The sequence below is a fragment of the Ovis aries genome, chromosome 2, assembly GCF_016772045.2.
Source record: "Ovis aries strain OAR_USU_Benz2616 breed Rambouillet chromosome 2, ARS-UI_Ramb_v3.0, whole genome shotgun sequence".
NCBI classification, from domain to species: domain Eukaryota; kingdom Metazoa; phylum Chordata; class Mammalia; order Artiodactyla; family Bovidae; genus Ovis; species Ovis aries.
In genome coordinates this window covers 59,133,652-59,154,703 of record NC_056055.1, presented here as the reverse complement: position 1 = coordinate 59,154,703, position 21,052 = coordinate 59,133,652, and the positions used below count along the sequence as shown (strand labels likewise).

General features: G+C 42.3%; 1 protein-coding gene and 1 long non-coding RNA gene across 3 annotated transcripts in view; one reads left to right on the top strand and one right to left on the bottom strand.

The window, feature by feature from the left end:
- The window catches only part of LOC121818630 (uncharacterized), a 28,249-nt gene extending 7,391 nt beyond the window's left edge, over positions 1 to 20,858 (top strand). The window contains exons 1-3 of one of the 2 annotated variants that reach the window (XR_009599209.1): positions 15 to 509; positions 4,860 to 4,912; positions 6,082 to 20,858. This is a non-coding gene — a long non-coding RNA (uncharacterized LOC121818630). Of the gene's footprint in view, positions 1 to 14; positions 510 to 4,859; positions 4,913 to 6,081 lie in introns of those variants that run through there. The other variant, XR_006058645.2, reaches the window with a different exon arrangement.
- The window catches only part of GNAQ (G protein subunit alpha q), a 322,009-nt gene that overhangs the window by 12,567 nt on the left and 288,390 nt on the right, over positions 1 to 21,052 (bottom strand). Inside the window, exon 6 of the mRNA XM_015093177.3 lies at positions 1,338 to 1,491. Coding sequence (XP_014948663.2) covers positions 1,338 to 1,491 — 154 coding nt within the window. The remainder of the gene's footprint in view (positions 1 to 1,337; positions 1,492 to 21,052) is intronic.

Sequence of the window (21,052 nt, the reverse complement as noted above, 5' to 3'; positions counted from 1 at the left end):
GTGGCAGAGCTGGTGCAGTTCTGTGCAACATTCAAAGTTTGTCCTCTTACCTACTATTCACTTAGATCTGGGTTTGGCAAGCTTTCTCTGTTTAAGGACCACAGAGTAAATATTTTGAGCTTCTGGGCCACTTGAGCTCTATCACAACCACTTAGTTCTGCTGCTGTAGCACAAAAGCAGCCAGACAGCATATACATGAGTAGGTGTGGCTGTTTCAGTAAAATTTTACTTATAAAAAGAGGCAACAGGCCATAGTTGTTTAGTCATTCAGTCAGGTCTGACTCTTTTGTGACCCCACCAGGCTCCTTTGTCCATGGGATTTCCCAGGCAAGAATCCTGGATTGGGTTGCCATTTCCTTCTCCAGGGGATCTTCCTGACGCAGGGATCAAAACTGAGTTTCCTGCTTGGCAGGTGGATTCTTTACCACTGAGCCACCTAGGTAGCCCACAGTTAGCCACTCCTAATCTAGACTCCAGCGAGTGTGGGGAGCTGAGTGTGGATTCTGCAGGTAAGTTCTTACAGGGCAGGGGTTGTGACTCTTTCACCTGTGTCAGAGTGGCTGGTATGGATGCATTTTGTTACCAATCTGTCAGCAAGTAATATTGCTCAGAAGGGGTTGGGTGTTGTGCTCAGTCATCCAGGATTTCGGTCTAGTTGAGGAGGCAAGATTTGTTATAAGAAGGAAGTAAATAATGCAAAGTTCATAGACAGGAGTCCCCAAGTGGGTGCTACAGGCAGAGCTTAAAAGATGGGTGCCTTCTCTCAGGATGATGGGGCTTCGTGGGGCCATGAAGCCCTCCAAAGAAAATATCTGTGTCAGGCATCATGCAGAAATGTCGCACTTATGTTATCTATTATAGTCAACAAAGCAAAAGTTTGGACCTAAAGCCCCAAGCAATTAAGTCACTCGATCAAAGTTTACAAATAGGAAGTATTAGAACTGGGATTTGAAGCTGATAGATCAACTTCAGACCATGGGCTCTTGACCACAAAATTCTGTTTTCTCTCCAGAGAGGAGAGGCAGACTGTTACCAAATGAAAGGGAACTCAAGAGGGAGCTATAATGGATGATACATAGTCAAAACTAGGGCATGGTTCCCTCCTCTGATACAAAAGAAAGCTCCTTATGTATTTGGAAGGAAGTGTAACTTTCATCACTGTTGGTAAGTGAAACATTTCAGGTCATTAAAAGACAGGACAAACAATGATTCATACTCCATTAACACACGGGCTTCTGAGACACTGATGGAGTATGGGAGTGTGTCAGCTCTGGCCCTGGTCTCAGGAGGAGGGATATTTCCCTGGCTAAGGCGCTAGCTGAAGAGTGCAGACTTACCATCGTATTCCGGGAAATAGTCAACTAGGTGGGAATACATAATTTTCTCCTCTAGAAGATCTTTCTTGTTTAAGAACAGAATAACTGAGGAGTTCTGGAACCAGGGATACGTGATAATTGTTCTAAAGAGTGCTTTGCTTTCCTCCATTCGGTTCTGAAAAAAAAAAAAAAATCATCAGAAAAACAAGGCGTGAATCACGTGATCACTCAGCCTGGGAACTGTTTGCTTTATTAGTCCAACCCATCTTTGGAATGCATTCAATTTCTGTGGCCTTGGGCTGAGCTTCCATGGCACCAGGATTTACACTGAAAAGGCTCAGCAGCTCTTTTCATTAGGCAAACTCTCAGGCTGATGAGCAGAAGAGAATAATAATAATAAATATCCACTGATATAACTTTTAAGGTAGAAAAAGAATCATCAAAGCCTAGAGAATCAAGTTGTACCTGGCAAACTGTCACAAATGCCCACCAAGAATTATTCATTCATGGCCAAATACTTAAGATCTGTATCAAAAACTAAGCACTAGGCTTCATTTTATATTTCTTAATCTATATGTACGAGGGACGTCACAATTAGTTCTATTACTTAACAGTCAAAACAAAGTTACTTTATTCTTTGCCCAAAGTGCATCAATATTTTTTAGAAGTGTTACTTTTTACTATATAAATATATATATGTGTGTGTGTGTATATATATATATATATATATATATATATATATACACACATTCCCTGATTAGAAAAACACATGGAAAAATATTTTTAGATCACACATTTCCTATTTATCAGAACACACTATCTCCCTAAGTTTCACTGTAATTTTCATACAGAACTGTGGACCTATGCATAGCCATTAGTTGGAGATACAAATGTAATATTGCTCACCACCTTCAGTGTTTTCAACTGAAGCTATCTATCAAGTCAGCCTAGGTAACAGAGAACCTCAATGAATTCTTAAGGAATTAGTCAGCCTGCTCTTACAAATGAAGATGTTTCAAGGGTACTTCTGACTTGGGTGATTACTCACCAGCCAAAAGCTAGACAGCCTCCTTGCTTAGCCCACATCTATTCACCAGCTCTTCCTTCTACAGACACACTTGCTTCTAAATCATTCCTGCCCTTGATCACAGACCAAGGCGGCATATTTGGAGAATCCTCCTTGGGCCTGCATTTTCTCAGACAACAGAGAACACTCTCCATCCCCCTTGTCTTGGATCTATGTGTTATGACCAAGTCTGGGGCAATGGAAAAGTCTGCTGAGGACTGAGCCCACGTCTACTGCTAACAGGTGGCTTAATGGCTTAAGCCAGAAGATCCTATTCAAAAAGTGGGTTTGATTCCTGGGTCAGGAAGATCCCTTGGAGAAGGAAACGGCAACCCACTCCAGTATTCTTCCCTGAAGAATCCCATGAACAGAGGAGCCTGGCAGGCTACTGTCCATAGGGTCACAAAGAGCCAGACATGACTTGGCAACTAAACAAATAATCCTGTTTTCATTGTACCTGGGGTGATTCAGGGCTGGACTCTGAATCCAGGTTCCTGTCACTTGGACTATTGCTTTTCTTGTTTTTTGGTGACCAGTATAGCCAAGCTGCTCAACCAGTCCAGTGAAACTCTAGGATTTTTGCCAAGAGCTTTGGAACAGAGAACCAGCTTTCATGAAGAAAGTGGAAGAAGCATCGTGTAGCCTTGAGCTTCCAGCAACCATTTTGAAACAGGAAGAAAAAGAAACTAGGTTTTAACTTTTTGGTCAAACCATGCCAAAACCTGGTGATGCTTCTGCATTTTTTAGTAATATCAACCAACTAAGCACTCTTTAGTTTTTAAGCTAGTTTGAACTGTATTTTTTCTGGATCTTATTATATATAAAATACTCCTCAGAGAAAAACAATATATTATTTATATGCAGAATCCCCCCAAAATGATGCAAATGAACTTATTTACAAAACAGAAACAGACTCACAGACTTTGAAAAAGAATGCTATTTGTAACTGAATCACTTTGCTGTACATCTGAAACTAACACAATATTGTTAACTCTGCTGCTGCTGCTAAGTTGCTTCAGTCTATCCAACTCTGTGCGACCCCATAGACAGCAGCCCACCAGGCTTCCCCCATTCAATATTAAAAAAAAAAATTTAATGCTTCTTTTTGATATAGCTGGATCCACTTCATTCTCAAATTTCTAAAAGGAAGTGAATGAAAGATGTTTGAAGGATGACCTTGAAGACTAATGGTTCAAGCTGTTTACACATTCTGCTCAGCTTTTACCTTCCTGATGTAGAATGTGTCCTGAGTTTCACAGTTCAGCGTTATAGAAGCCAACAACACTCTTCTGCATTACCCTATGACTGCTGTTCCAGAAAAAGTTCTGGGAAGTTGAGCTCACCAAGCAATTTCCTATATCCTGAATATGTCTTGCTCTTTTCTTCTATAAAGTGTTCCAATTCAAATCAAGCTGAAAAGGTCTACTGTTCAAAAGGAGACCTTTACCAAACCTGATTAAAGTCCATCACCACCAATCGAAATTGAGCAGAATGCTGTAGGCTCCCGGTCATGGAAGCCTTCCTCTGTCCCCCATTTCTTGTTTGTAGGAAACAGGCTTCAGCCTCCATGACCTTCCCTAAGTTTCAAAGGGCAAATAGCTGCTAATCAGGGAAGTGAGGGATGCAGCCTTGGAACAGGGTCCTGGTTCCAACTCAAGGGATACACATAACAATACCTTTGAGCTTGTCTGCAGAACTAAAACCCCCAACAAATGAAAGATATTAATTACTAGACGAAACAAGCTTCACTCCAGAGAACAGGTCACAGTTGGGATAACCCCCAGAATCATAGAAGCTCATCGGTAGACCACCTGAGGCCAGATGCAAGGAGTGCAGGTCCTGCACACACCCTGATCCTCACCAGCAATCCCACCCTGATCCTCACCAGCAATCCTACCCTGATCCTCACCAGCAATCCCACCCTGAATACTGCTATGAAACTCCCCACCAAGTCCCCCTGGGTTGGGACACACCATTCTGAGGGCATGAGTCCCCTGTGGCCCCCTTTGCCTGGAAAAGCAATAAAGCTATTCTTTACTATTTCATTCAAAACTGTCTCTGAGATTCAATTCGACTCTGGTGCACAGAGGCCAAGTTTGTGGCATCATAATCTCTTTACCTTTACACTTTGTGCCTACCATTAGATAAATATGCAGGGATGGGTTACTTCAAGGGACAGTGTTTATTTCACAGCACATATTTAGTATAAATAATATGCACAGCCTTTAAAAAGAGTATTGTTACAATCTATGTGCCTTTTACTGATTGTCATCACCAGCAAAAAAATTTTAAGCCTGGAAACAATATTTACTGAGAAATGATCTCTTGTAGCCTGAGATTTTACAGGTTGAAAATTTCATGACTGAAGGAAAGCAAAGGCCCTAATTAGAACTGAAAGAATTAAAGGATCTAAAGACAGTTAATTAGATAGTGACATCCCTGAGGAAAGAATTAACTTTTCTTATTTATGGTTATAGCAATTCCAGAAAATCATACTGTGGCCTTCAGAGAAGTCATGTCTAAACAGCGGGTATGTACACCTTGGCCTCAACCAGGTAGCCTCCATCCGAAAGGCTTATCATTGTGATTAGCACTCTCCAGAAGGGGTATGATGGGGTCCCCAGGGGAGGGCCCTACTGGGACTTTTTTTAGGTTGAAGTCTAAGGTTGAAGTCCTAGGGTGGTTAGACCCTAGGTAGAGACTAGAAAGGGGAGAGGAGTGGTCCTGACTTTGAGTTCATGTACAAGGAGGCACCTGACGTCTCTCTGATTAAGTTTCAAGTCAGGACTGGATCCCCCAAGCTCCAGATGGGGGTCTACTGGAAGGGGGCCTCATACTAGGACACAGTGGAGACAGTGGACCACGCCCAGCCCTGGGTCCTAGAGATGTCTTGTGGTGGTGGCTATCCCTCTGTGCCCAGGGCTGCTGCACCCAGGCCATGGTGGAGGTGAGCCTGCTGACCGGCCTGGTCCCATTGAAGCTTTGCCAGTGTCTGCAGTCTGGGGTTGTTCTAGGCCGTTTTCCAACTTGGCAAATGCTGTGTGGCCTCGGCAGGAGCTTCTCACTCAGGGGAAAGCTAAATAGCAGCAAAATGGGTGGCTGATCAGCAGCATTAACACCCATATACCTCCAACCTGATCTACCAAATTCAGTCTCAGGAACTTGCTTGGTGCTCAGTGGTTAAGATTCCATGCCTCCAATGCAGTGGGCATGGGTTCGATCCCTGATCAGGGAACTATGATCTCGAATGCTGTGCAGCACTGCCAAAAAAACAGCAACAACCAAAAAACCCCCTCAATCTTAGGGGGTGAGCCCTAGGAATCTACATTTTTAGCAGGCCCTCCAGGGATTCTGATGTAGGGTTAACTTTGGGAAGCACTGTGATGGAGGTGGGCTTCTCCAAATTAGCATGTGTTAGGAATCACCTGGGGACATGGGCTGTGACTCAGCTTGGGGTGGGACCCAGGAGCCTGCATTTCTAATAAGCTTGGAAGTGAGGCTGATGCTGCTGACACACAGCATGCACTTGGAGTTGGAAGGTGCAGAGAGCTTGCTGAGCTAGGGACCACAGCAAGAAACCCAACACGCTATCCTGTTTTCGTGATAAGACGTGCTAGTTGCACATCCAGCCCAGTGCCCTAGTCGTGCAATGAAAATCTAACTGTGCTGGTGTCCTGCTTTTTGTCTCTCCCAATTAAGATTCATCATGAGAAACGCTGGGCTGGAGGAAGCACAAGCTGGAATCAAGACTGCCAGGAAAAATATCAATAACCTCAGATATGCAGATAACACCACCCTTATGGCAGAAAGTGAAGAACTAAAGAGCCTCTTGATGAAACTGAAATAGGAGAGTGAAAAAGTTGGCTTAAAGCTCAACATTCAGAAAACTAAGATCATGGCATCCAGTCCCATCACTTCATGGCAGGTAGATGGGGAAACAGTGGAAATAGTAACTTAAGTTTATTTTGGGGTGCTCCAAAATCACTGCAGATAGTGACTGCAGCCGTGAAATTAAAAGACGCTTACTCCTTGGAAGGAAAGTTATGACCAACCTAGATAGCATATTGAAAAGCAGAGACGTTACTTTGCCAACAAAGGTCCATCTAGTCAAGGCTATGGTTTTTCCAGGGGTCATGTATGGATGTGAGAGTTGGACTGTGAAGAAAGCTGAGTGCAGAAGAATTGATGCTTTTGAACTGTGCTGTTGGCAAAGACTCTTGAGAGTCCCTTGGACTGCAAGGAGATCCAACCAGTCCATCCTAAAGGAGATCAGTCCTGGGTGTTCATTGGAAGGACTGATGTTGAAGCTGAAGCTCCAGTACTTTGGCCACCTGATGCGAAGAGCTGACTCATTTGAAAAGACCCTGATGCTGGGAAAGATTGAGGGCAGGAGGAGAAGGGGACGACAGAGGATGAGGTGGTTGGATGGCATCACCGACTCAATGGACATGGGTTTGGGTGGACTCCAGGAGTTGGTGATGGATAGGGAGGCCTGGTGTGCTGCGGTTCATGGGGTTGCAAAGAGTCGGACACGAGTGAGCGACTGAACTGAATAAAGATTCTTACTTTATGCCGTGTAAGTTGTTTTTCACTCCACAGTGAGAATTTCTAATACTTTTAACCCCCAGGGGAATGTTTACAAATCGATATACTCCTGCTCAAAGCCCCCAGACTAAATCCTAAATGGGAATAACATCAGGTTTTTATGATGTCTCGCAAGGTGATGGACTGTGCAGAGAGGGAGGCACAATCCACTTTGCTCAGTAAAAACTCAAGTCTGTGAGGGAACAGTGTGTCCCAGGAGACTGGTGTCACTTGCTTTTTAGTAATTCTCTAGGGTCTGGAGTTGCAAGTAAGAGAACAAAATAACAACATATGAGACACTGAATTTATCAGTCATACACGTGAGGATCTGTTCACCTCTAAGACAAGTTTAAAAGCAGTCTCAGGGAAGTGGTGCAATCTTATGCTCCTCCTCTTGGGGTTAAAACCAGTCAGTTCAAAACGGATGTCAATTAAGGTTTCTATTTTCTTCCAAACACTAAGACTCTTTATTAACCAGGTGGGACTGCCTATACTTGAGGTCCAAGGAGGTTTCTGACTTCTTGTTGACCCCATACACACTTCTCCTAAACGGAAAGCAATGAAGGGTGGCCTGGTGAGAGAGTTAGAACAGAGGGAGCAGAGATCAAGTGGCCTACCTAGTCTCCACCCACAAGTCTGAGCAAGCTCTGGGAGTTGGTGAAGCTGGCAGAAGGGAAGCCTGGCATGCTGCAGTCCATGGAGTTGCAAACAGTCAGACACAACTGAGTGACTGAACTGACTGAGTCCCCACTCTTAGAGATGTGGGAAGAGCAAAGGGTCACAGGGACCAAGGACAGTCTGCCAGAGAGTGAGCACAGCGGGTTGAGTGGTCTCCACGCAGTCACCCTGCCTCCAGTAAACGTGGCCACAGAAATGTCAGTCTTGCCCAGACCATTTGCTATGAACTCTCGCACTCTGACGTACATATGGTGAAATCCTTACCTCCATTTAAGTATTCAAAAGCTAGGCCATCAGGAGGTAACTGGGATTAATGCCGTTTTTAAAAGAGACCTCACACCTTCCACTATGTGAGGACATAGCAAGAGGATGGCCATCTATGAACCAGGAGGCAGGCGCTCACCAGATGCTGAAACTGCCCAAGGCTTGATCCTCCCAGCCCCCAGGGCTGTGAGAAACAAATGTCTGTCATTTCTAAGCCACCTGGTCAATGGTGCCAATCGCCAGATTCAGACTTAAATTGAAGAAAGTAGGGAAAACCGCTAGAACATTCAGGTATGACCTAAATCAAATCCCTTATGATTATACAGTGGAAGTGAGAAATACATTTAAGGGACTAGATCTGATAGATAGAGTGCCTGATGAACTATGGATGGAGGTTCGTGACATTGTACAGGAGACAGGGATTAAGACCATGCCCATGGAAAAAAAATGCAAAAAAGCAAAATGGCTGTCTGAGGAGCCCTTAACAAATAGCTTGGAAAAGAAGAGAAGTGAAAAGCAAAGGAGAAAAGGAAAGATATAAGCATCTGAATGCAGAGTTCCAAAGAGTAGCAAGAAGAGATAAGAAAGCCTTCCTCAGTGATCAATGCAAAGAAATAGAGGGAAACAACAGAATGGGGAAGACTAGAGATCTCTTCAAGAAAATTAGAGATACCAAGGAACATTTCATGCAAAGATGGGCTCAATAAAGGACAGAAATGGTATGGACCTAACAGAAGCAGAAGATATTAAGAAGAGGTGGCAAAAATACACAGAAGAACTGTACAAAAAAGATCTTCACGACCCAGATAATCGCGATGCTTTGATCACTCACTTAGAGCCAGACATCCTGGAATGTGAAGTCAAGTGGGCCTTAGAAAGCATCACTACGAAGAAAGCTAGTGGAGGTGATGGAATTCCAGTTGAGCTATTTCAAATCCTGAAAGATGATGCTGTGAAAGTGCTGCACTCAATATGCCAGCAAATATGGAAAACTCAGCAGTGGCCACAGGACTGGAAAAGGTCAGTTTTCATTCCAATCCCAAAGAAAGGCAAAGCCAAAGAATGCTCAAACTACCGCACAATTGCACTCATCTTACACGCTAGTAAAGTAATGCTCAAAATTCTGCAAGCCAGGCTTCAGCAATACGTGAACCGTGAACTTCCAGATGTTCAAGCTGGTTTTAGAAAAGGCAGAGGAACCAGAGATCAAATTGCCAACATCTGCTGAATGGTTGAAAAAGCAAGAGAGTTCCAGAAAAACATTTATTTCTGCTTTATTGACTATGCCAAAGTCTTAGTGACTTAGTGACTGTGTGGATCACAATTAACTGTGGAAAATTCTGAAAGAGATGGGAATACAGACCACCTGACCTGCCTCTTGAGAAACCTAAATGCAGGTCAGGAAGCAACAGTTAGAACTGGACATGGAACAACAGACTGGTTCCAAACAGGGAAAGAAGTATGTCAAGGCTGTATATTGTCACCCTGCTTATTTAACTTATATGCAGAGTACATCATGAGAAACGCTAGACTGGAAGAAGCACAAGCTGGAATCAAGATTGCAGGAAGAAATATCAATAACCTGAGACATGCAGATGACACCACCCTTATGGTAGAAAGTGAAGAGGAACTAAAGAGCCTCTTGATGAAAGTGAAAGAGGAGAGTGAAAAAGTTGGCTTAAAGCTCAACATTCAGAAAACTAACATCGTGGCATCGGGTCCCATCACTTCATGGGAAATAGATGGGAAACAGTGGAAACAGTGTCAGACTTTATTTTTGGGGGCTCCAAAATCACTGCAGATGGTGACTGCAGCCATGAAATTAAAAGACGCTTACTCCTTGGAAGGAAAGTTATGACCAACCGAGACAGCATATTCAAAAGCAGAAACATTACTTTGCCAACAAAGGTCCATCTAGTCAAGGCTATGGTTTTTCCAGTGGTCATGTATGGATGTGAGAGTTGGACTGTGAAGAAGGCTGAGCGCCAAAGAATTGATGCTTTTGAACTGTGGTGTTGGAGAAGACTCTTGAGAGTCCCTTGGACTGCAAGGAGATCCAACCAGTCCATTCTGAAGGAGATTAACCCTGGGATTTCTTTGGAAGGAATGATGCTAAAACTGAAGCTCCAGTACTTTGGCCACCTCATGCGAAGAGTTGACTCACTGGAAAAGACTCTGATGCTGGGAGGGATTGGGGGCAGGAGGAGAAGGGGGCGACAGAGGATGAGATGTCTGGATGGCATCACTGACTTGATGGACGTGAGTCTGAGTGAACTCTGGGAGTTGGTGATGGACAGGGAGGCCTGGCATGCTGCAATTCATGGGGTCACAAAGAGTCAGACACAACTGAGCGACTGAACTGAACTGAACTGGTTTATGGTGTTTTGTTACCTAAGCTGAAGGAGACTTAAGACAACACTGATCAGGTGAGTCGCTCCTCCCAAGGCTGGAATCAGTGAAGAGGTGGAAGTGCTAATCTCTATCTTGATGTCTGGCCTGGGCTGAAGGAGAGGCTCCCTGCTCCCCACTGTGTAAATCACAAGCAGAATGGTGGAACCAAGATCATCAGAAAAGGACTGGTTCAGGCTATTGTTGAGGGGGTTTCACACCTCTAATCCTTAACATCCCATATTGATTCCCAAGATTCTCACACAAATCCAACAGCAAAAACACACAATTTCTGATTAAAACATAGGCAGAGGATCCGAACAGACATTTTCCCAAAGAAGACAGACAGATGACCAATAGTAACTACAAGAAAAGATGTTCAACAAGACTAATCATCAGGGAAATGCAAATCTAAATACTATGAGGTATCACCTCACACCTGTCAGAATGGTTAGCATCAAAAAGCCAAAAAAAAAAAAAAGTAGGGGCAAGGAATGGAGGAAAGGGAACCCTTGTGGACAGCTGGTAGGACTATTAAAGTGGTGCAGCTGCTATGGAAAGCAGTAAGGAAGTTCCTCAAAAAATGAAAAACAGAACTATTATATGATCTAGCAATTCCATTTTTGGGTATTTATCTGAAGGAAATGAAAACACTAACTTGAAAAGATATCTATACATCCACATTCAATGCAACATTATTTACACTAGCTAAGACATGGAAGCAACCTGCATCATCAATGGATGAATGGATCAAGAAAACTGAGATATGTATAATATATACATATGGATATTTATAATACATACATATGGATATGTATAATTATTTATGTATAATGTATATATATGCATATATAGCACATTTAGTCGGAGAAGGCAATGGCACCCCACTCCAGTACTCTTGCCTGGAAAAGCCCATGGACGGAGGAGCCTGGTGGGCTGCAGTCCATGGGATCGCTAAGGGTTGGACACGACTGAGTGACTTCACTTTCACTTTTATGCATTGGAGAAGGAAATGGCAACCCACTCCAGTGTTCTTGCCTGGAGAATCCCAGGGACGGGGGATCCTGGTGGGCTGCCATTTATGGGGTCGCACAGAGTCGGACACGACTGAAGCGACTTAGCAGCAGCAGCACATTTAATATATACACATGTCGGTTCTTTATAATGTGTATATGTATAATATATATAACACACGCACACATACATATACATGCAATAGAATATTATTCAGCCATAAAAACCACGCCATTTACAACAACATAGATGAACCTTGAGGGTATTATGCTAAGTGGAATAAATCAGACAGAGAAAGACATACTATATAATCTCATTTATGTTGATTCTTAAAAACAGGGGCTTCCCTAGTGGCTCAGGGATAAATAGTTCACCTGCCCCTCTAGGAGACATGCATCGTCTAGGAAGATTCCACATACTGCTGAGCAATTAAGTTTGTGTATCGCAACTGCTGGGCCTGTGCTCTGCAGCAAGAGAAGCCACAACAATGAGAAGCCTGAGCACTGTAACTAGAGAGTAGCCCCCACTTGCCATAGCTAGAGGAAGTCTGCGTGCAGCAACAAAGACCCAGCACAGCCCAAACTAACCAGCTAACTCAAACAAACGAAAAAATATAAACAAGTATAGATACAGAGAACAGATTGGTTACCAGTGGTAGGGAGGCAGAAGACAGGTGAAACAGGTAAAGGTGGTTAAAAGGTACAAACTTCGAATTATAAAATAAGTAAGTCCTGGGGATGTAGTATACAGCATGATGACTACAGTTAACAAGACTGTATTATATATTTGTAAGCTGCTAAGATAGTAGATCTTAAAAGTCCTCATCACAAGAAAAGAAATTAAAACTGTGAGGTGGTGGATGTTATCTAGACTTATTGCGGTGATCATTTTGCAGTATATACAAACACTGGGTCATTATGTTGTACACCCGAAACTAATATAATGTTATCTGCCTCCTGCATCTGCATGCATGCTCAGTGGTGTCCGGTTCTTTGTGACCCCCATGGACTGTAGTCCACTAGGCTCCTCTATGCAAGGAATTTTCCAGGCAAGAATATTGAAGTGGGTTGCTGTTTCCTCCTCCAGGGGATCTTCCCAACCCAGGAGGGATCAAACCCGTGTCCCCTGCACTGGTAGGCGAGTTCTTTACCACTGAGCCACCAGGGAAGCACAGGTCTATGTATGAGTCCCTTAAGAGGGGTTAAAAAGAGGCTGGGGTCACATACGCAAGAAAGGTTTGAGTGGGGAAGGCTTAAAAACAGTGTGGTTCTGAGTTGACTCTTGAGAGATGGAGAGATTACAAGGAAAAAAGAAGAGCAAAAGCAAAAGGGAATTGAAACCCAGGACCGTCTGGAGGGACCTGTGATGATTCTGTGTAAAACAGTTTGTGGAATTCTGATCTCTGCAACTTAGGTATGAAGTAAGAACAATTTCCACGTTGAGACTGTGAAACAATTCCTCTTCATTTACATTTCACAGTGGGGGCTGGGAGGCATAAACACATGGGGGCCCCATGAAGAACATACGCACTCCTGTCCCCGCCAGCCATGAAGTAAGCTGCTGGCTCCCACTGCCTGCCTGTCTCCAGGGCTGGCAGGGAGCAGAGGCCAGCAGGAAGCTCTATCAGACATCTCCAGTGTGGCTTGCAGAGAGAGAGACAATTACCTGCCCGGAGGTAAGCAGCCTCTGCCTTCCTTCCTTTTGGCTCTCATACAAACCTCCCTCCTATCAAGAAAAAGGCCAGATCCTGTGGACACGGCCCAAGATCCCTACAGGAAGTTGGCTTTCTTCAGGCTATGACTTTGCCCAAAACCCGGCACAAAAAATTATCAACGGGCCTCAAGGGACACTAGTCCATGTCTTTAGCCCTTGTAGTCCAGCTGCCAATGACAGCGTGGGTTGGCACTCTGCCAAGGTGGTACTTCCCTCCAGCAAGAACCAGCGTTAAACCAGATATCTGAACATCAGTTTTCCTAACTTTTGCAAGGCATTATTTTGCCAGTAAATACAAGTTCTAAGAATACAATTTAAATGAGACCCTCATTCATTTCTATGATCCAACTCACCCACCTGCCAGCCTCTCCCTGTCGCTATTTCCCCCTCATATCAGAGCCTTATTTATTTATATTCTCCGTAAGGTCTAGAACATAGCCTTTAACTAGACACAAGAAATAAGCGTGAAGACTGCTCAGTCACCACTGAGGGCCTTACAGTCATCTAGGAGTTGTTCTCAGCTGCTATCTGAGGTAGGATGCGCCCCAGACACAATGGGATGCAGCTTTTCAGGGCTCAGAAATGCAGACTGATCCACAAATGCACTAACTGATGCCAGAACTTGGGTCAAGGGCCTGTGATTCTTTGCTTATAACTTGTGTTCACAATTCAATGATTCTGCATTTCCTGAGCTTTCTTCTAAAAACGGCCAAGTGACACACTTGATTTAAATGAGTGAGGTCCAGATACATGGACAGAGTGGTTACATGAGCGTTTTGGTAAAGTAACAGACTGTTTAGCCACAAGGAAAGATACACATTTTATCATGCCTTAAATATTCTTCAGTTACAAGTTAAGACATCTGCTGGTCACACAATCACACTCAATTTTAATGCCTAGCTGTTTGTAAGGCTGCTTCTATACACTGCGCATGATGAAAAACGTGCTGCCAAGGTACGTTCCACAAGGTACCAGTTTCATTAGCATCATTTCTGCTTCTGAAAGTGATCAGGAAAGGAGATTATTGGGATATAGGATACAGGATTATTAGGATATGCATTTTAAATACCACTCTTCACCCTTACTGCCATGACAAGCTTCACTATTAATTCTGTCACAATTTATCAAAGAATACCTCATAAATTACTTTATTAAAGTTATTATTTTAAAAGAGCAAAGACTAGTTGACTGTTAATGTAATGATTCATAATAATATAAAATTTGAATCAATCATTATCATTTGTAGTTTATCAAACACTGACTACTTTGAAAAACTCACATCCTTAACAAGGACAACTTAGGTATCAAGTAAGAAAAATTGATTTCATTTACATGTGTCGACTGGGTAAATAAATGTACCGACTCAAAAGACAGGAACTCCAAAGCCTTTATGGAAAAAAAAAAAAAAATTTGCAAGCCTGGTCTGCATCTCTTTGCTTGATTATTTAGGAAAAAGCTTGATGTACTTTGTATCTCCAGTAGGATCTCACTGATATGTGTCCGAGCTGACATCAATGCACATTCAAAACACCTGTGCTGAGCTCCTGTTGCTGGGGGGAGGTGGGAGTGGGAAGGGCCAGGACTGTGAGCTCCCTTGGTTTGAAAAATGACTCTTGTGACCTTGGGCAAGTGACTGCACCGCAGCTTCCTCGTATCTCCCAGGGCTTGGGAGCACAGAATGGAATGCTGCACGCAAAGCACTCAGCTGTGACCCCAGCACACAGCAGTTTTCTATAGTGTACTCTCAGACATGGCAAAATTGCTATGTAAGAACCTCCTGTTAAGGTGATCGCTGACCTCAAATCTTTAGCCAAACTATAAATCCAGTAAAATCTATTTCCTGAAATTGCACAAAGTTAATCTATCCATGGTTTCAAGTCCAGATACATCTGATTTATAAAAAACTGGAAAAATCATCCAGGTTTCTGCCAAATACTTAGAGTCAGTTTCTTCCTGAGATTCTCCACATGTTAAGGGGGAGTATCTTCAAAATCTCTATAAACGGTTAATACTTACATGATCGGTCCACCCAAAACGATTGTTCTCTTGCTCTCTGTACATCCCCTGCTTGACCAGTCCCTGCTTGAAGGACACGCTACTCACATGACTGACCTTCCCTCTTAATCACAGAACCTAAACATACTTGCCCCTAGGCCTCAGCTAGTGATTGTTCTAATCTGTGGATCAGAACATCTCCACTGTGATAGTTTATCAAAGGGCCTCCAGAGAAGGGCACACCCATCTGCTTCTTCTGGTAACTATGAGCCAACGTGAACGTGAAGTAGCTCAGTCATGTCCAACTCTTTGCGACCCCATGCACTGTAGCCTACCAGGCTCCTCTGTCCATGGGATTTTCCAGGCAATAGTACTGGAGTGGATTGCCATTTCCTTCTCCAAGGGATCTTCCCAACCCAGGGATTGAATCCGGGTCTCCCACATGGTAGACAGACGCTTTACCGTCTGAGCCACCAGGGAAGTCCACTGATGCAACCTGATGTCAATTCCCCTTGTAATGGTTAGCCTCCCTCCACCCCTGGGTAGAGAAGACTGCTCCTTTGTCCCACCTGCTATCTGCCGCCACAGTGGGGTATCGCTGCAGGGCCCCTGAACTTCAGATGTGTAAGATCCCCCATCTATGAAACCATTAAGATGTCTCTGTTGCTCATTCAGGGCTGTTGCCTTACTCTTGGGACTGGCAAATACTGGGCTTGTCGGTGTGCAGCCTGACAACTCTCAACCCCAGAGTAAACCAAGAAAACAACTCATTAATATATAAGTGGAGCATTTGGAATGAGAAATAATTAAAGACAGCTCCCTAGCTATCCCACTTCTGCTATCCAAATTGACAACAGGAAGATAAATAATAAAGATACTAAACTTGGCCGGACATATATCATTTCCTCTGTAATTTTCTTAGTCTTTGCAAATATTTGCAAGTGATTACTGGAGATCAAATTTGGCAAACTCCTTAGGCTTGAAGGTTTTAATAGTATAATTTCTACCCGTGCATGAACCGATGTCTTCTACCTACACAGGATGTTTAGAGAAGCAAAGAAACACAGCACATTTGCTTGTGACCTCCAGGTGTAAGGTTTCTAGCAGAGATGAAGTCACAGAGCAGATGGGCCCTTGTGCAATGAACTCGTGCAGACCAGAGTGCACTGTAGGAGAGCAGGGAGGAGAGAAAAGGGTAGACAGAGATTGGAGGGACAGGGCAAGGAGAAGCGGCCACCCGCAGACCAAGGAAACCCCAGAGCCTCAACAGAGGTGAGCAGAAATATAACAAATGATGTAGAAGCCCACAGTCCCACAGCTGACAGAAGACAGGAGTATTCCTTTCATACTTTCTCATATTTTACTTCAGGGCTTCTCTGGTGGCTCAGCGGTAAAGAAACAAGTGACCAAATAGCAATCTCCTTTCAGAGATTATTTTATAGCACATTGATCTTGCTATTGTTTAATTTCAATAGTTACAATATACTTTGTGCTCCAAGTCCTACTGATTGTATGCTTAATGCCAGTGAGCCAAAGTCTATCCTTAACTTATATATGCAAATTCCTTCTTTTTTTTCCCTTAGTGTTAGTTGCTCAGTCGTGTCTGACTTTTTGTGACTGCCCGCCAGGCTCCTCTGTCCATGGAATTCTCCAGGCAAGAATACCGGAGTGAGTTGCCATGCCCTCCTCCAGGGGATCTTCCCAACCCAGGGACTGAACCAGGTCTCCTGCATTGCAGGCAGATTCTTTACCATCTGAACCACCAGAGAAGCCTATGCTGCTGCTGCTAAGTCGCTTCAGTCGTGTCCGATTCTGTGCGACTCCACAGATGGCAGCCCACCAGGCTCCTCCGTCCTTGGGATTCTCCAGGCAAGAACACTGGAGTGGGTCACCATTTCCTTCTCCAATGCATGAAAGTGAAAAGTGAAAGTGAAGTCGCTCAGTCGTGTCCGACCCTTAGCGACCCCATGGACTGCAGCCCACACAGCTCCGCCATCCATAGGAGTTTCCAGCCAAGAGTACTAAAGTGGGGTGCCATTGCCTTCTCCAGAGAAGCCTATAAGGCTCCTCAATTACTGAGCTAGGATTCAGACAGTTAATGCCTTGGGTAGTCACACCATTGACTTTTAAATTCACTGACCTTCCCCCCATCTTTCCTGTAATCTACCTATACCTCAAACTGAAAAAGGATTCTGCAGACTGTACTAGAGCTGTTAGCAAGGAGCAAAGTGTGTTTGAGTGCCAGCTTCCTTTGTTTCACTTGTCCACTTTCTGATTCTATAGTTAATGAATAGTGACCTGGCCAAATTGCTGGAGAAGTTGGATAAAGAGAAATAGAAACAGGCTGTCGGGATGAAGAGGTAAGAGATTAAAATGAAAACAAGCATGGACAATACAACTGAGCTTGTAAACACTGAATAGCCTGAAAAGGTCCAAGGAAGATTTGGCTGATCTACACAAAGCAATCATGTACACATTAGTACATCAGACTGAATCGGAACAAATTCCTAGTGTGTTAGTAAGTCTGGGAAAAACAGGAGTAAAATGAAATAAACTAAGCAATTAAGTAAAACATCTCCTTTGCTGACTTAAAATTTTTTCAGGGATGGGTCAAATTTGGCCCAGAAACATGTGGTTGCTTAATTCTTTGCCCAACGCAATAGGTGTTACATAGGAATTTGGTTTGCCTTGTGTCCACAGAGATAAACTCAAAGAACTCGTATGGACTGCATTTTTGAGCCCTGTTCAATGGAGGCACTACCTGACCTGATCATCCTTGATCACACATCAAAGGTGTTGACATTAACTCTTGGTTCCTAAGCCTTTTCTCTCTTCTTCCACTGCAGAAGGATCAGACAATAGGTAAAAATGGAAAATTAAGATAGGAAATAACTCTGGAATTGGAGCAGATAAACTGAACACATAACAAAAAGTTAGAGAAAGGAGATGTCACGTATTCTCAAAAGGAATATATATTCTAAAACTAAGCCCTTTGTAAAGTAAGTTTGGAGTATTATATTCCTAAGGTTTTTTTTTTTTTTTTAAACATCTTTAAACAATACTAATTTGTCATATAATTAACAGGTTTTTAAAAATCTTTAGTTTTATTTTCAGGAACAATATTTGATGAAACATTTCTGACTGTGACATGTATTTTTGGCTATATGAATGTTATTATTTATTTTGTATAAGGTTTAATATTAATAATAACAACTAATATTTGTTTAGTGTGCATATATACTAGACATTGTTCAAAGGATTTTAGTATGTGAAAGGAGTTGGCACTCCTTTCTGTAAAGGACTAGACAGTAAATATTTTAGGCTTTGCAGGACACACTGTCTCTATTGTAACAACTTAACTGCCCATGGATCAGGAAAGCATCTCTAGATGATATATAAATGTATGAGTGAGGCTAGGTTCCAATAAAACTGAGTTTTATAATCATCTTCATGTGTCACAAAATATTATTATTATTTTGACTCTTTCCCCAACCATTTACAAATGTAAAAACCAATTTTAGCTTGCAAGGTTACATGAACAGATGGTGGGCTGGATCTGGCCTGAGGGCCAGTCTGCTGACCCTTGGTGTAGAACAGTATTTAATTCACACACCAACCCTAAGCAGAAGGCATTGCTGTGATTCCTGTTTTCTAGATGGGGAGACTGATAAAAAGCAAGTTAAAGTAACAAACCTAGTATGTAGCTACAAACTATTTGAATCATTAGCAAATTTATATCTATATGTTTTATATTCAATTTATGTTCAGAAAATTTATAATGTATGACAAAGCACATATTATCTTTGCTGTAATATCTTTCATCTTATATTTTCCTCCCTATTTACCTTTTTTTCTATAATTTTTAGTTAGATATTGAGGCTCTAAATTTATCTTCTTTTTCTTCTCCCCAGGAAAAAGTTTCCATTTTCTTTCTTTCTACAGCAGGAAGAATAAAACATGAGAAAGACATTCAGCGTTTTAATTCATTTGCTTGATTTTCAGTGTCAGGGCAGTAGATCTATTTACTCAGATGTTGCACACATGTAAAAATGCCTTTCCAGTTGTTTTAACACCATACATCTGGCATTTTAAACCAATAAAGTTATTGTGAAATAGTCCTCATTTGAAGATAGAGATATATTTTTCATATTACTTTAAGTAGCTTCTTAAAAAAGTTAATTCTACAAACATTCCTAGTTAATAAAAAAACATTATTAAGGATCTATGTGTGGATCGGCTCTGTCTCTGCTTTTACTCTTTTCTTCCAGTGGCCTGAAGGCAACATGGAGGAAGGGCAGAGAAAAGAAACACAAAAAACTCAAACCACTCGACTGCGGTTTGTGTGTCCACTAAAACCTGAGTACAGGATCTGAAGGTAAACTTCTGGCTAAAATTCTGTTGCATGCATTATCTGCAGTTTTCAATGATCTGTTTGATCCTTGTTCTATTACCAGTGCTTTCATTTTGACACTGCACACTAGAATGAAGTCTTGGCACCTTTTAAAAGCAGTATTCACTGTTTGCTTAAAAAAAAAAATCAGTATCCTCATCTTGAATGACTTATTTAGAGGCGCAAGAAATTCACCAGATGAATTTTACCCGACCCTGTGGGCCAATTCAAGAGATCCCTCCTTGAAAAACAATAAAGAACTCAATTATGCTTTAGACTAAAGCACTTTAAGAAACAATAGGCTCTTTCCCTTTTGTAATTCCCAGCATTTTGTATAATATACACATGACAGGAATTAACAGAAGGTACACAGGATATATGATAAAATTTATAAATATTAACTATTATTTTTCCATCAAAAAAGCATTAATTCCACCAATGAAAAACTGAAACCTGGTTGTCAACTGCTAAAGTGGAAAGTTTCAATATTCTGCCCAAGAGGAGAGTTTGCTACTTCTCTTTGTTCTTTATTCTGACAAAACCTCGATGAATGATTTTTAATAAAATGTTTTTTTTATAAAACATTTGCAATATAATCTTATTACTAAATTGGGCAATCAGACAAAAAAATTTAAAGTATCCATGTTCTACTATGTATGGAAAATCGTATTCTGCAGGTGATGAGAAGGTGTAAGATCTCTCCCAGAAACTAACAACCAAGTAAGATCCAAGTCAAGTCCAACAAAAACACCATTTGAATAAAACTAACAGAAACCTTAAAAACATACAGAATCAACTTCTTTTACAGTGAAAGAAAAGAGATGGGAGGTGTGGGTAAACAATTCAAGTATCATGAAGAAAGCAACTTTGAAAGACATGAAGGAAGACTTGGAAAGATGAGCACATGAGCAAACAGCAATTCTCATGGGAAAATCTGTGCCTGTGGTCACAGACACACCATAGCTAGACTCACATGGTGTTACCATGGAGATTCAGTGGGAGAGGGCACACAACTGGCACACAGCCTTGAGAGAGTACATCCAACTTAAAACCTTTGTGGTTAAGGAACTTTTCAGGTATCTGGACAATACAAAGGTGTTAAGAGATTTATGAACCCACAATCCTATTGCGTTGGAGACTTGACGAGAGATAAAAGGAGAAACAATTAGAACTAATTCTACCGTTGAAAAGGACCAGACGAGGGAAATGGACACCACAGATCTTGAAAGTGCCAGAGGCCAAGTGAGGCAACAATAGTTCAAGTTTAAGGATGGATGTGTGTTGTAAACTGGCTAACATTCAGTTGATGGTGAATGCCCACTGTGTCTGATCATCTTTTCGGATTAACTGGTAGCTGAGTTGTGCCAAATTTGTCAAATATTCAATACATTTTTAAGGTTTTGCAAGTTTATAAGCTATAAATTTCACTCAACTCTAAGCACATCTGAAATCCCCCAATCTGTCTCCTCCACCCCACCAATATTTTCATCTTCCTGCATGCATGCTTAAATCACTTCAGCTGTGTTCACCTCTGTGTGACCCCATGGACTAGTAGAGCCTGCCAGGCTTCACTGTTCATGGAGTTCTCCAGGCAAGGATACTGGAGTGGGTTGCCCTGCCCTCCTCCAGGGATCCTCCAGACCC